This window comes from Quercus robur, chromosome 1 (assembly GCF_932294415.1).
Source record: "Quercus robur chromosome 1, dhQueRobu3.1, whole genome shotgun sequence".
Lineage (NCBI taxonomy): Eukaryota > Viridiplantae > Streptophyta > Magnoliopsida > Fagales > Fagaceae > Quercus > Quercus robur.
Genome location: NC_065534.1, coordinates 34,448,641 through 34,465,578, shown reverse-complemented (window position 1 = coordinate 34,465,578; position 16,938 = coordinate 34,448,641). Strand labels below are relative to the sequence as shown.

The 16,938-nt window shown below is 32.5% G+C and overlaps 1 protein-coding gene across 1 annotated transcript; it reads left to right on the top strand.

Moving 5' to 3' along the window:
- Window positions 1–13,423: 13,423 nt before the first annotated feature.
- On the top strand, window positions 13,424–16,395 carry LOC126714120 (WUSCHEL-related homeobox 3). Its single transcript, XM_050414126.1, has 2 exons — window positions 13,424–14,051; window positions 16,007–16,395. The coding sequence occupies exons 1-2, from the start codon at window positions 13,668–13,670 to the stop codon at window positions 16,223–16,225; spliced, it is 603 nt and encodes a 200-aa protein (XP_050270083.1). The 5' UTR covers window positions 13,424–13,667; the 3' UTR covers window positions 16,226–16,395.
- Window positions 16,396–16,938: the final 543 nt, after the last annotated feature.

The window sequence follows — 16,938 nt, the reverse complement described above, 5'->3', positions numbered from 1 at the left end:
TGCAACTCAAGTTTGGCAAAATTTGTAGACTACCAGAAGGAAATGTTTGATTGATATTCCATGACTACTATCCTAGAGACAGAATATTGTGTCTCTAATTTACTACAGGAGACTGAACACAATAGTTCTGAAAAGTGAAACCATCAGTGAAATGTTTATCTTATTCCTCCAAACGAAAAGATATAATGTTTCGGTGTTTTTAAATGTAAATATGGCATTAATTTATGTAGCCACGTGGCATAATAAGAGAAGGTCAACAAAAAGTCAAATGTTTCGGCTATTAGTTATTATATATATATATATATATATATATAGATAATGCTATGAATACAAACTATTTTATAATATTTTTAAAAAATTCTTGATGTGACTAATTTTTATTATTTCTCATCTGAGCTTACCACTAACATCATTTTTTTACTTATAAATAGCCACTCATCACATCAACAGTTTGTAAAAAAATATTGTAAAAAATGAGTGATTATTGGTAAATGAAAAATTGATGTTTGTGGTGGGTTTAGATGAGGACCAGTAATAATTGACCACATTAACATTTTATAAAAATGTTATAAAATAGTTTGAGTATAACAATACTTTTTGAAGAAAATATGACATGCCAAGTTTTAACGGAGAGTTTAATATGGTATTATTGGGATTTAAAATAGGGAAATGGAATATGAAAATTTCATGGCTAATTTATTTCATAATATATAATATTAGCCACTATCTCATTCGATGTACAAAATAGTTAAATATAAAAATTACAAATATTTATTTTGCTTGAAGGTACTAAGATTTTAAAATGAATAAAAATGAGTAATTTTTATTTATTTTAACATAAAAAAAAACTACTTTTTTATTGTACACGCTCATTTTTCAAAATACTCTACATCAAATTGTTTATTTTACACTATATTTCATTAAATATCAATTTTCTTGATTTTTTTTAATTAATTCTCTTTCTTCACATACAACAATCATCATTCAACCTCTTCCTTCATTCTCAAGATACGTAAAGAAAGAATAAAAAATAAATGCAAATTGAATAGTGCCAGTGTAACCATGTATTTTCATATAATTTTGTGTAGCTTGATATAAGTGAATTTTGGGTTTGGTTAGATAAATTGTGATAATTTTTCTAGCATACAAGCACTAATATGAGTTCTCTAATAACACAAAAACTTCTCATTTTTTCACAATTATTGAGGTAACAATTGCGATTGGTATAAAATAAAGAAGTATTAGTGGTGGACTAATGTTTAAGTTATGTTTTACTAATCATAACTTGCAAATTTTGTATGCTGTATATTTTTTTTTTTTTCTCTTTAGAATTACTTTATGATATATCTTAACATAATAAGTCTAGTGGCATAAAAAATTGTTACAAACTATTAAGATTGTTAAGATGACATGTTGTGATTATGGTATAATAAAAATAGTTTTAGTAATGAGTTAATGAAGAAGTGATGTTGCAGGATCAAGCCCAACTTGGAGATGCTAATCTGATGTAATTTTGTTCTTTTTCTCTCAGTAAAATCTTATTATTGCTCTTAACAAAAAAAAGTGAAGTTGCATAAATAGTAATTTATCATCTTAACAATTTGAAGAAAAAAAATATAATTTTTTTATGTCTCTTTCATGACTGAATTTTGATTAAAAAAAATGCAAATGTATATAATATAATATTAATTGTTAGACTTTGTTTGGAATGAGTGGAAGAGGAGAGAAATGAATGAAAGGAGAAGGGTTTTTCTGTTTAGTTAATATGAGAGAAAGGAGAAGGACAAAAAAGAGAAGGAAAAAATTTCTATCTACATCCATTGGCTATGATATGCTCAATTTGGTAGAAATGGAGACAAAAGAGGAATTAAAAAGGCAACCATCATATATGACTTTCTATAGCTTAAAAATGATGTAGATCATTTATATGAGTTTAATTTTTGTTATTTTCCTTTTCTTTTTCTTTTTTTATCTAGAAAAAAAGGCTTTTCTTTTTAATTTTTTATAGTTGAACTAGGGTTTTATTTTATGTTTTCTTTTTTCTTTTTTCTTTTTCCTAGTTGAATTAGCCATTAGGAATTTATTTGTTTCCCTTTTTCTAATTAAATTTTTTTCCTTTAATTATTTTTAAAAAAAATTCTCTAGTAGCAGTAGTAGGACTTTATTATTTCTTTTTCTAAAAGAGTAAGAGAAATTTTCTTCATATAAATACCATTTATAAGAAGGTGGATGATTATTAAGTTATGGATTTTACTAACATATGCCCTTAGAGCATATGTTAGTAAACCATTTTAGAAAGTGTTATTAGGAATTGAAAAAGCTATTAAAAAAGTTTAACAACTTTTTCAATTCCCTTAGGGCATATGTTAGTAAACCATTTTAGAAAAAGTTTTATGAAGAATTAAAAAGCTATCAAAAAAGTTCAACAACTATTTCACTTCTCCATAAAAACTTTCATAAAATGAATTATTACTGGACCCTTAAGTTATTATTAATAAAAGTTTCTTATGAGAGATTCTTTTTATTCTTTTGCCTACTAGGCCTAGTATTCTTATAGGAAGAAATGAAGAAATGTAGTAATTGTGTGTTACAAATTCAACTTTTACATACTTATTTTGTATTAAAAAAAAAATTACCCTCTCTCTCTCTCTCTCTCATAGTTTATATGTAAAAAAAAAATTCTTTATGTTTCTCTTGTCTTTACAAACTAAAAAAAAAATCAGATTTTATCTTTTTTATTTTCTTTTTCTACTCTATTTCCAAACACATGAAGAAAACATTTTCTTTTCTCTTTCCTTATTCTTACATTTTTCTTATTCTTCTTTTCTTTTCTTTTCCTTTTTTCCCCCCTCCCTCCAACTATAACCAAACACAATCTAATATATAATTCATAGGGATTTACTAACATATGTCCTTAGGGCACACATTAGTAAATCATTTTAGAAAATTTTTTATAGAAAAACGAAAAAATAATTGACTGTTTTAATAGTTTTTTCAATTTCTTATAAAAATTTTTTTAAAATAAATAATTAAAGGGTACTCATTAGTAAATCATTTTTAGAAACTTTTTATAGAAAAATGAAAAAATAATTGACTGTTTTAACAATTTTTTTAATTTTTCATAAAATTTTTTTAAAATAAATAATTAATATACACTCTTAGAGCATATATTAACTAGAGTCATTTAGATTATTTTTTACTTGGGAATCTAATAAAAAGAAAAGGTAAACCATTTGGGATTTTACTAATGCACACATTAGTAAACCAATTTTGGAAAAAAGTTAATCGAGAATTGTAAAAGTTTTAACAACTTTTTCAATTTCCAATAAAGCTTTTCCAAAAATAGATTTGTTAATAGGGCACATATTAGTAAACCAATTTTGAAAAAAATTTATCGAGAATTGAAAAAATTCAAAACTTTTTCAATTTTCAATAAAACTTTTTAAAAAATTAGATTTATTAATGTATATTTTAAGGTTACACATTAACTGACCCAACTATTTGAACGAGCTTCTTCTTCTTCTTCTTCCTTTCTTTTTTTTTTTTTTTTTTTTTCTTTTTTTTTGGGGGGGGGGGGGGGGGGGGGGGCGGGGAAGGATTTGAACGAGCTTTAAGGCTTATGAATTTCGGGAAAGCAATATGATTAATAAATGATGGGAAGCAAGAGAGAAGTGCGGAGCTGGTGAGATGACCTAATACTGCACAAGACAAGAGGAGGCGTCCAATCACCACTGATCCATGCAAGACAAGCAAGACTTAAAATTACCATAAATAAAGAAAATTTAAAGTGGTATCAATTTTTGATTAGACAATCTTGTCCTTTGTCAGTGGACGTAAAAATTTACTCCATCACTTTCATTACGGGTACTTGAAAAGTGACTAGACAGTTAAGTTAGCTGCAAGTTATAGAATCCTTAGACTTTTAGAGTATGTAGACTCTATACAAATGTCGACACAGCTTTCACTCCAACCATGCATACTAATCTAATCTCACCTCCCACATTTATTAGTCTTTCTCGATTATCTCCCTCAATAGTTTACTGAATTACTGTTTTCGCCCTGGTTTTCCTGCCAGAGTATCAAGTTTATCTCAACCTTGTCCTACTCTTTTGCTTTCTTTCTTAGACATATGCTGATCTTGGAGTTTGTGCAACTATCGGAATCCTTCATTTTGTTGTGGCATAATTATTTACCAAGAGAAAATTAATAATGTAGGGGTACAACCTTGTTTCTTTCAAAATATATATATATATATATATATATGTTGTTTCATTTGTCTGTACCATGTATGTACAAACAAAAAGATATTGAAATATCAAATCAAATCAAATCAAAGCAAAATAGGATGTCCTTAAGCAAATATTAATAAACTATTTAAAAAAAAAAATTATGAAAAACAAAAAAAATAATTAATTATTTTGACATTTTTTTTTTAATTTTTCATAAATTTTTTTTCAAAATGAATAGTTGTAACTATATCATGTCACCATGAGAGCACACATTAACCAAACTCAATCAAAATTCATCAAAATAGTGTAGGGACTTGTAGTTATGGTTCTGGTTGTAAATGTCTCACCGGTGAAATTGAATGTAACTATATTATGTCACCATGCGTGTGCAAGATTAATTAATAGGCTTTGTTACAATCGGTGACATGAGGAAAGTACCATTTCAAAATGTTTTGTAAGAAAAAAACAATAGTCACCCTTTAACATATACTTCTGGAATATGTATTTGCTATAGGATTTTTAACATAATTGATTAGAGTGTACATTTTTTTTTTTTTTTTTTGGAATTGGAGTATAATATAAAGGTCGCTCCTGCAAGGAGGCAATAAGCTCCCTTCAACTTAAACCAAATTATACAAAAGAATTGAATTGGAATTTTTGTTATATATATATATATATATATATATATATATTGTTTCAATAAAATTCTCTCTTACCAAAAACATTTTGTGTACTTTTGGTCAATTTTTTCACTCATTTCTATTTCTAGCAAATTAACAACGAATACAACAAGGGATTCGAACTCTTTTTTTTTTTTTTTTTAACGAAAAAATACAAAATAAGGTACTTGATTCTTTTGTTTTTCTTGGGCGAGAAAAGAAATAAGGATTCAATTCTTTTACTGAGGAAAAATATGGAGTACCTTTGATTTTTTTTTTTTTTTTTTTTTTTGTGAGGAAGGTAGTAAAGGATTTGAGTTTATTTATTGGACTACTGAATTTGTGAAGTAGGGACAATTTGATCATAAGGGTGTTAAATAGACGGTTGAGATTTTAGGGAATGTTGACAGTGCAAAACAAACAGAAGACAAGTCAGTTTATCTAAAGCTTTCGTTCTACAGTGTACAGAGAGCGAGAGAAATGGATCAATTTCTCTTTGACACCCCTACCTATAAATGTGTTGCCAAACCCACACCTACGTATTTCAAGTTTGGAATTAATCAATGCATCGCTAATGCTAATGTCAGCAAAATATATGGCCAAACAGTTTTAATGTCAGATGGGATCTCAATGCTTAAAGTAAATTATTGTGGCGAAGAATTTAGGGACCTGAACTGGGGAATAGGAAACAAGATGACAAGACATTTGTCAAGTCAAGTGTAATATATAGAAGATTGTACAATGTAAAACTGGAGTATTTATTATTAATAAAATTGTTGAAAACACGAGTGACATCTAATAAAATTGTTGTTTGGATGGAATCATTTATGAGGTTTCAAATATTGCAGAAGAATCTGACTGTTTTCTTGATTTTATATCTAAGTCAATCCAGAATAGAAAGGTTGGAACTTGAAACTATGTCGACAGGATTAGAAAGGAATTGTAATACTGGTGTTTGAACTTTCAATAGGATGTACTGCATGTATTTCTTGTTGGGGGAGATAACACATTAGAGAATGGAGAGAGGCCCTAATATACCATATTGAAAAATGATTTAACTCAACAATTTAACAATTATAGTGTAAAGGATTAAATCCAATTATATTATGTTAATTTCTCTTCTCTTTTCCCTTTATGTGGAGAATTCCTTTATTCGTGTGTACTTCGTAGGCTTGACCATTAAAAAGCTTGTCATTATTTCCAAGTGCATGTACCTTGTCCCTACTCTCTATTGCAAAAAGCACCGCCTCAATGACTAGAGTTTTTTTTTTTCAATATGTTATCTCCCAACAGTGGCTAAAAAAGTATAATTTTACTAATATACTGAGCTGTGTATGTATTTCTGCATTAGTTTCCTTCAACTAGCTCATCTGATATTTAAACGGATTTAAAATATATATATATATATATATATAAATGACAACCTATACCATGGAACTACAAAAGTGTAGAGAATTTAACCCGAATTCCTAATCTGTGAGAAACAAAAAAAATAGAGAAAAAAAAACGCCAAAGAAAAATAATCACACACACAAGACAGTATTTACGTGGTTCGGCAATTTGTCTACATCCACGGAGTTGCAGGGATTTCACTATTATCAGAGAAGAAGAAAATACAAGAGTGCGGCTACAATTATTCCTCACAATAAAAACACGGCCACAACACCCACAATTAAACCCTAATCACCAAAGTCGGTTTCTATATAAAAACGGGCCAAAAAATTCGGCCCAAGCCTCCGCTCCATAGACTAAGTCTCAGTAAATCTCCCATTAAAAACCACGCAATATTATTCGGGTCAGGTCAGGTTGTCGAACCAGATCAAACAAAACTAGGCTCCATAAAGCCCAACAAATCTCCCACTTGGAGACTAGTTCAATCACCAACATCAACCGCAATCCTCCAAACACACAATCCCTTCATCCCTGCAACTCATCCTCCTGTCCTTAAGCTAGAAGGCCAACTGAAGCTGCACACAGTTTCAGCTTCTCAATAGTGACACCCTTAGTCAACATGTCTGTCGGATTCTTAGATCCACAAATCTTCTCAAGTATTACCAACTTATCTTCAACAAGGTAACGGTTAAAGTGATATTTTGTCTATATATGCTTCGACTTTGAATGAAAAACCGAATTTTTGGCAAGAAAAATTGCACTCTGACTGTCACTGTGTAGAATGCCCATCTCCTGCTTCTTACCCAATTCATCTGAGAAACCATGTAGCCAAATCATCTCCTTTCCAGTTTCAGTTGCTGCAACATACTTAGCTTCTGTAGTTGACAAAGTAACAATCTTCTATAGATTTGAAGCCCATGATATAGCTGTACCGCCCAGAGTAAAAACAAACCCAGAAGTTCTCTTTCTACTATCAATATCACCAGCAAAATCAGAATCTACATAACCCTGCAATTTCAAACTTGCACCTGTGAAGCAAAGAAATGTATTTGATGAACCCTTCAGATATCTCAGAATCCACTTGACTGTCTCTCAATGCTGCTTTCTAGGCCTACTCATGAATCTGCTCACAACTCCCACTGCATGTGCAATGTTTGGCCTTGTACACACCATAGCATACATCAAGCTACCAATAGTTGAGGCATAGGGCACCTTGCTCATATGGTCCCTTTCTTCTTCTATCTTCGGTGACTATTCTTTGCTTAGTTTGAAATGACTACCCAAGGGTGTGCTAACTGGTTTAGCTTCATTCATATTGAACCTGCTGAAAACCTTCTTCACATACTCTGACTGTGAAAGCTTCAATGTACCATTAGCCTTGTCTCTAATGATTCTCATACCAAGGATTTGCTTTGCAGCTCCAAATGCTTCATTGCAAATTGTTTGGACAACTACTTCTTCAGATTATTAATCTTCTTAATGCTAGACCCTGCAATAAGCATATCATCCACATACAACAGTAATATGATGTAAGAATTGTCAAAAAACTTAACATAGCAACAATGATCAGCTTCACATCTCTTGAACCCAATTCTATGCATAAAACTGTCAAATTTCTTGTACCATTGTCTAGGAGCTTGTTTTAGGCTATACAAGCTCTTTCTCAGTTTGCAGACTAGATTCTCTTGTCCCTGAACAATGAACCCTTCTGGCTGGATCATGTAAAGGTCTTCCTCCAAGTCACCATGAAGGAATACTGTCTTCACATCTAATTGTTCAAGATGTAAGTTTTCTGCAGCCACCATTCCCAGTATCAGTCTGATTTTTAACATCTTCACAACTGGAGAAAATATCTCTGTGTAGTCAATGCCCCCTTTCTGCTGGAATCCTTTAATAACTAATCTGGCCTTGTAACGTTTGCTACCATCATACTCATTCTTTATTCTGTATACCCACTTGTTGTGCAAAGCCTTCTTTCCTACTAGCAATTTAGTCAATTCCCATGTCTGATTCCCCAACAAGGAATCCATCTCATCCTTCATGGCTAACTCCCACTTGCTTGAATTCTCATCTTGCAAGGCTTCATCATAACACTCTAGCTCACTACCATCAGTCAACAGGAGATAATTTAAAATAGGTGAATAATACTGTAAAGGTCTAATGTTCCTAGAAGATCTGTGAACTTCAGCTACAGGTGTACTCAAATCTATTTGTAAATTTACATTCTCCTTATCTTCTTTACCCATTTTTTGGACAGTACTTTTAGTCAATTCATCTAAGTTGACAAATTCAGATTTCTTTTGATCTATGTTTATAACATCTGACACTACAGTTGACCTGTTCTTGTACATAACCTGTTTATTAAATATCACATTTCTACTTTTGATGATTTTCCTGTTTTGTTCATCTCAAAACCTATAGCCAAATTTCTCATCACCATAGCTAATGAAAAAACATATTTTAGACTTTGCATCAAGTTTACTACTAGCGTCAGAATCAATATGAACATAAGAAACATAACCAAAAACCTTTAAATGTGAAATTTTTTCCTCTTTATCGCTCCAAACCTCCTCAGGAAGTCTGAACTCCATGGGAACTGATGGTCCTCAGTTTATTAGGTAAGTTGCAGTGCTAACAGTATCAGCCTAGAAAGTTTTTGATAGTCCAGCATGCAACCTAATACTCCTAGCATGCTCATTGAAAGTTCTGTTCTTGCGCTCAGCCACACCATTCTGTTGTGGTGTCCCAGGAATGGTCTTCTCCATCTTAATTCCCTGTGTAGCACAATACTCACTGAACCCTCTATCTATGTACTCTCCTCCATTATCTGACCTCAAACATTTTACTTTCAAACCTGTTTCTTTCTCAACTATGGCCTTCCATTTCTTAAAAGTTTCAAATACATCAGATTTATTTTTTAGAAAATAAACTCATACCTTTCTACTTGAGTCATCAATGAAAATGATGTAGTACATTGAACCTCCAAGGGATGCAACCGGAGAAGGCCCCCACAAATCAGTATGTACTAATTCCAATTTTTCAATCTTCGGTGTCCTACCAGTTTTCAAGAAGCTCACATTTTTCTGCTTTCCTAAGATGCAACTTTCACACATGTCAAAATCAATGAACTTCAATTCTGGTAGTTTTCCTTTTGACAGCAGCATCTTCATCCCTTTCTCGCTCATGTGACCAAGTTTGTGGTGCCATAGGCTTGTATCAGTACTTGCATCAGCAACTGCAATTATGTCTCTTGGACATGAGGTCATATACAGAGTACCAGTCTTCTTTCCACGAGCCAATACCCTACCTCCCTTCATAACCTTCCAAGTACCACTAACAAATAGTATTGCATGTCCTTCATCATCAAGTTGTCCAACAAAAATTAGATTCCTCCTTAGGTCAAGAATATGTCGAACCTTCTCTAGTAACCAAACAAATCCATTAGGCAACAATATCTGAACGTCTCCCATACCTACAACATCCAAGGCTGAGCCATCAGCCAAATACACCTTATCAAAATCACCTGCAACATAATTCTGTATGATTTTTCGGTGTGGAGTGGTATGAAACGAAACTCCTGAATCCAAAACCCAATCATCAAGTGGACTGTCTACTACAAGAAGTAATGCATCATGTACCTCTTCTGTTACAGCATTAGCAGAATCATCTTCATTCTTCTTCTTAGGACTTTTGCATTGCCTCCTAAAGTGACCTATTTTCCCACAGTTCCAGCATTGTACTTGTTGGCCTGATCTAGATTTGCTTATGTTCCGATTAGAATTTCTGGATTTTGATCTACCTCGATTTGAATTTCTGTCATTACCTCTGTCTCTTGTCTCAAGGTTTAGGGTAGAACCAGATCCTGAGGTTTCACCTACATCTCTTTTGCGAATCTCCTCAATCAGAATTAAATTTTGTATATCATTGTACTTGAGCTTTTCCTTTCCTATAGAATTGCTTACTGCCATTCTCATTGCCTCCCAACTGTTTGGCAAAGAAGCCAAGACGATTAGAGCATGAATCTCATCATCAAAATCAATTTCTACAAACGACAATTGATTTGTGATAGTGTTAAATTCATTCAGATGTTGTGCTACTGATGCATTCTCTACCATTTTCAAATTGAACAATTTCTTCATCAGAGACACCTTGTTGTTTGTGGATGGCTTTTCATATATACTAGACAAAGCCTTCATCAGATCTGCTGTGGTCTTCTCCTTTACAACATTGTGTGCAACAGACCTAGACAGAGTTAACGTAATAACTCCCAAAACCTGTCTGTCAAGAAGCGCCCATTCCTCAGCCTTCATAGTCTCAGGTTTTGTCCCCAAAAGAGGCAGATGCAATTTCCTCCCATAGAGATAATCTTCAATCTGCATCCTCCAATACGCGAAGTCTGTGCCATCAAACTTTTCTATTCCAGACGCCTTTCCTGCTTCCTCTGCCATTGCTCCCACTCAAACCTAACCCTAGGCTCTAATACTAGTTGTAGGGAATTTAACATGAATTCCCAACCTGTGAGAAACAAAAAAAAAAAAAAAAAATAGAGAAAACAAACGCCAAAGAAAAACAATCATACACACAAGACAGTATTTACGTGGTTCGACAATTTGCCTATACCTACGGAGTTGTAGGGATTTCACTATTATTAGGGAAGAAGAAAATACAAGAGTGTAGCTACAGTTATTCCTCACAATAAAAACATGGCCACAACACTCACAATTAAACCCTAATCACCAAAGTCGGTTTCTATATAAAAACGGGCCTAAAAATTCGGCCCAAGCCTCCGCTTCATGGACTAAGCCTCAGTAAATCTCCCATTAAAAACCACGCAATATTATTCGGGTCGGGTTGGGTTGTCGAACCGGATCAAACAAAACTAGGCTCCATAAAGCCCAACAAAAAGGACAGGAGCTCTCTTCGACTAACATGGTAATTGAGCTGCCTTGTATGTCTTTATCATATCTAGAAATTTTAGGTACCAATTAAGACAACCTTATTATCACAAAAATTTAATCTTCAATTTCCTTGAATTAAACAAACCATTTCCATAGTTTGAAGATTGTTCATTGTTGGGTTAAAATAAATTGTTCCCGGTTAATTAATTTAATTACCAAAATTGATTAATTAGGTCAAATTACATGCAAATTGTGGAGGCATCAACAAATCACCAAATAAACTAAGTGCAACGGAAATTAAGTTAATACGGTGATTTGTTGACAAATGAAGAAAATCTCATGCAAGGCAAAAACCCCACCGGGTGATTTTCAAGTCACCATTCCCAAAAATACACTAATTAAGAACAAGCGATTATAAGTATAAGGAATCTTACCACTACCCTAAACTATCCCAAAATACCAACTTACAGTTGAACCTTTGCTCTAATCCCCATTTGGACTTGATCTTGTAGAGACTTCTTCCTTTGCACAAATCACAGAATGTGATTAACTCTCAACAACTAATTGATTGTTGTTGGTTACAAAGTTCTTCATTTCAAAGCACATTAATTGAAGATCTAGAAGCACTTGGTTACAAAATCCTAAGGTGCACAAAATGCAGTAGCTTCTCACAGAATGTATGAGTTCTTTAATTAAGTCTCTGTGTCTTTGATGACTTTAAAATAAAACTTTTATATGGTCTAGAGGTTTAGTGAACGAAACCTTAGCAATCAAAGTCATCATGGACTGAAATTTAGATTTGAGAATTCTAAAATCATAGATCTCGATAGATCGAGCTTGTGTTGAAAATTCTTCATTAAGTCTTGATAGCTGCTAGTGTTAAGCTTGTGTCAAGAGTAGTGTCGAGATTCACTGTTTCAAATTTTCTTCATTTGTTTCTTCGTTCAATATTTATGTCTTTAATGATACCACTTGTTATGTTTGTGCAACATACTTCTTGATACATTAAACTCATCTTAGATCTACCAAATTATAAGTAAAGTATATTTTGTAAAAAGATAAGCCAATACATAGAAAATATGATCCTAACATTCACATCTTATGTTATGGTAGATTCCACACATGCGTGGTTCTTCATTGTCAAGCAAATTTTGTTTTGAAGATGAATAAATATTAAACAAAAATTCTTCAACAACGACAACATTTGCCACAATTTGTCATAATGTGATGAAGTGATCAATCATGTATGAATGGTTGACAATCATTTTCACATGAATATATTATTTTTATTTTATCACTCAGAATCAATAACCTTAGAATTGTAACAAAAGTTGTGTGTTTAAGGTTGCGTTTGTTTTGATGTAAAACATTTTCAATTAAAAATGTTTTAGTGAAAACAATTTATTTTACCGTGTTTATTCACAAATTTAAAAAATATTTTTATGTGTTTGGTTGGTAGTGAAAAACTTTTAAAACACAGCTTGAAAATACCACTAACATAACCCAAATTCATCATACATAAGGAAATTACCAAAATCATATACCAAATCATATCAAAAACCCATGACCCAACACTTATACCGTATACGTAGTACCCAACACCAACTGAAGCAAATTACCCAAAACCCAATGTTTGACTGGGTTGTACAAGTGGAGCAATGCTGATCTCGACCATATCCAGTACAATGATGCCACTGTGAGCCCCATAGAGTCATTACTGGTTAGATTGGGAGAGAAAGAGAGAGAGAGAGAGAGAGAGAGAGGTTGTCTCTGGCTGGTTGTGTGTGTGTGAGAGAGAGAGAGAGAGAGAGAGGTTGGATTGTGAGGTGGAAATTGTTTAAAGAAGCTAAAAAGGCATAAGGGAAGGGAAAACATATATTATATATGGTTTCATTCCATTAGGCATTAGCATGATGAAAGCATGCACCATGACTCATGATATTGATAAGGGTGTGAAGCGTGGTGATCACGCGCATCAACAGCAAGTTGGCTGAACTTGTTGGTGGTACCCGATGGTAACAAGAAGAGACTTTCGTCTGAATCAGTCTCACAGCTTTTGTGTCTTATTCATTCTGTTGAGAAAGTAAATAATAAGGTGATGATGACATAATCATTCAAGGACCTTTACATCCTCACTCAGTTTTCCCTCATTCACAGATTCTCTCTCTCTCTCTGAGTGTGAATGTGTATGTGTGTGTCCCCGCGCGCATGGGTGATCACCTACAATATTGAATGCCCCTCACAGGGAAACATCAGCATGACCAATCAACATTACTGCTTTTTCTCACCCTTTTAACCTCTTATTAATTTTTATCTGCTTTCTCTATAGATCTTCTTCCTTTTTGTCTCTCACTCACTATTATACTGTACGTTTCTCTTTTTCCATCTATTTATACCTTATCATCACTTTTAAGCCCCCTTGACCCTCCCAAGAAAAACACATACACACACATAGCTAAAGTCAAAGAAAGAAAGAAAGAAAGCAAACAATGTCCCCAGCAGCCTCTTCAAGATGGTGCCCAACCCCAGAGCAACTCATGATCTTGGAAGAGATGTACAGAAGTGGGATTAGAACTCCCAATGCTTCTCAGATACAAAAGATCACAACCCACCTCTCTTTCTATGGCAAGATTGAAGGCAAGAATGTGTTCTACTGGTTTCAGAACCACAAGGCAAGGGACAGACAGAAACTCAGAAGGAAACTCACTAGGCAATTGCAGCTACAGCAGCAGCAGCAACAACAACAACAGCAACTTTATTATTATCAACTCAATCAGCAAAACCACCAATTTCAAGGCTACCTCGACTACTCTACTGGTTCTTCTACTCTTCCACAATTTCCTTATGACATTTCAAATAGCTTTCTTCCTCAGGTAATAATCTTGATTATATTTATACAATATTTGTTTATTGTTCTCCCTATTAATTATAATTATAATATAAGATGCTTTACTGTTGGGGCATCTATAACTTTTCTCAGTTGCTAAATTAACTACATATCTTGTCTGTCTTGTTTTGAGGCCGGTAAATTCCAAGACAAAAATAACCTATGAAAAGTAAAAACAGTGAATAGGTAAACTTTTCTTTCAAATATTGACTATGGATTTGGTTTGTCTACCTGACTTCATCCAACTAATGATTAGCTAGGTTAGACATGCAAGCACAGCCTTTTGCATGCTCTTCATGTGGAAAGACATGCAAAAACAGTCTCTCGCATGGACTTTATGTGGCTTCCTCTTTTTGTGTGTGTTTGTATGTGGATGGGGATTCTATTTTTTTTTTTAATTTTATATTCTTTTGGTTGAATAAGGCTTTGTTTTTTTCCTCTTTTATATTATTACTTTTAAAATTTTAGAGGGACTACATCCAAGGTATCGAACCTGCACTCTCTTCATTAAGTATGGGCATAAGTACCAACCGAGTTACCGAGTTTTGGGGCTTGGTGATGAAGAAGCTTTGTATCATCTTCTTGTTATCAGAACATGAACATGAACATAATGAATAATCATCAATCAAATTATTTTCAGTTTTATCATTCCAATCAATTCTATATTTATTGACTAATACCCCTACTCGCACAATATAAACTTGTTTAGATGCCCCATGTATCTTGGTGATTGTTTCTTAATTTATCCACACTGCCTTATCCAATTATTCTTTGTTTATTTTGATTTTATTTATTTTGGTTAATATAAGTTATATCTATAGATACCTTCACTTGAAAAACTTGTGATTGACAACATTTATTAGAATAAGCTTCTAAAAATATTTCACAAGTTTTTTTTTTTTTTTTTTTTTTTTAAATTTTATATATAACTATTTGACATGGAAACAGTATATAACAGTAAATAAATATCATAACCAAAAAAATTTCAGTCTACATCTCTTCAAAATTTAGGTTAAAATAAATTATGTACGCACAATATATAGGAAATTGGTGAAATCCTTCATATGTGGCAAGAACTATTATTTGCATGAATATCATTAATATTTTTATACTTTAAAAAACCTATAAGATAGCACAGTCTTATGTCAATGACATGATGAATCTATATGAGTGTTAGTTTTAACGAGTTAAAGTTCATAGGTAAGTGTAATTAAAGAATGGTTAAATTTATATTAAATTAAAATATAGAGATACCAAACAACTTTAAAAAAATTGGGAGTCTTAACAAAAAAAATAATTAAGATTAAATTTTCAAAAAAAAAAAAAAAAAAAAAAAAAAAAAAACACTATCGAGATATACAACAAATTGGTTATGCTTAAATCAAAGTCTTTAGCTCAAATTATTACAGAAATATTTAACTAATAAACCAAAAAAAGAAAAAGAAAAAAATTGGGGAAAAATCATATAAAGCTTTAGTAATTTTTAACACTATGGTCCTGCTTTTATATTAAACATGAGTGCATGCAATTTCAATAATGAAAACTAAATAATATTTTCAAGAAAAGAAATCATGAGAGAGAGGGATAAAGAAATTTTAAAAATAATGAAAGCATTTATTCAAAGGGGTGTATGAAATTTTTGGATTAAAACACACTAATTGAAAATATACTTTAGCTTCAACAAACTTGATATGAGTTTATATAACTAGTCCTATTAGTGAAAAATTAATTGAATTTCGGAATTATAAAATCTCCAAAACAATTTCGTAAAGCCCATCATAGGCATATGGCAAAGAATGAGTTATTTCCTAAAACAATTTTATAAAACTAACATACCCATAAGGTCATTCTAAAGTTTTTAGAGATAAAAAGAAAAATCAGATTTTTAAATAATAAACACAAGTGATTGAATTCTTTTATTGATTATGTTTTTTGGAATAGGGAGGAGGTGGAGTTGCATCTACACAAGTGATGAACTACACGTGGAAGGAGGATATTCCACAGAGGTTGGAGATGGAGAAAATGTACGGCCATGATTGGATGATGATGGAAACGGGTCCAAGTTCTCCACCTTGCGCTAGACCCCTCCAGACTCTAGAACTCTTCCCTATCACAGCCACTAATCTCAAAGAAGAGGGCACCACATCAAAGCAATTCTAAGTTTCTAACATTCCACAACTCTTTTTCTTTGTCTTTCTATCTCTCTGTAGTGCTATAGATACTCTTAAATCTTTCTGTGACTTTATTTATTGTCTTGGTTTCTGTTATGTTTCTACGCTCTAGTGTGGGAAAGATCTCGATTGTCTAATGAGTAATGGATTTCGGTCCAACAGTGCTACTACTACAAACGTACCTGTTTTCATCACATGTGTGTATTATGATAAAATTAAAAAACCTGCGCATTGGGTTTAAAAATGGTGTTTTTTTTTTCTATTGATTTTCAGCTTTGTCACATGTACATCTTAAGGCTGCCACATTGCAACAATGGTACTTTGTGGACATGGTCTGGGACAGCTTTTTGTTTGTCTTGGACCTTTCAGACAAGTCAATGCAATACTGATTATACTGTTAGAGGCAATGAAAATCAACACTAAAAGTTTAAAACCCGATCTATAGGACAATGATAATTAAAAAGAACTGTATTGGAGGCTTAAGAACTGTATTGGAGGCTTAAGTTAATGCTAGTTTGAAGCTTGTGATTGTGATTATACGGAATAAAACGCACTCCTATGAGGTCTACAAAACGGGGGTCATGGAAAAAGGGCAATGCTACGGAGAGGTGAGGACCCATATATGCATTACTGTTTTCCGTAATCCATTGGGATTGTTTTTACCTTGGAATTTGAAATAAAGAACCATTTAAAAATGCTTAA

Excerpts from the sequence above, each read along its gene's own strand:
- LOC126714120 (XM_050414126.1), top strand. The coding sequence starts at position 13,668 with ATGTCCCCAGCAGCCTCTTCAAGATGGTGCCCAACCCCAGAGCAACTC. Across the intron at positions 14,052-16,006 it reads CAAATAGCTTTCTTCCTCAG|GGAGGAGGTGGAGTTGCATC; the intron begins GTAATAATCTTG and ends TTTTTGGAATAG.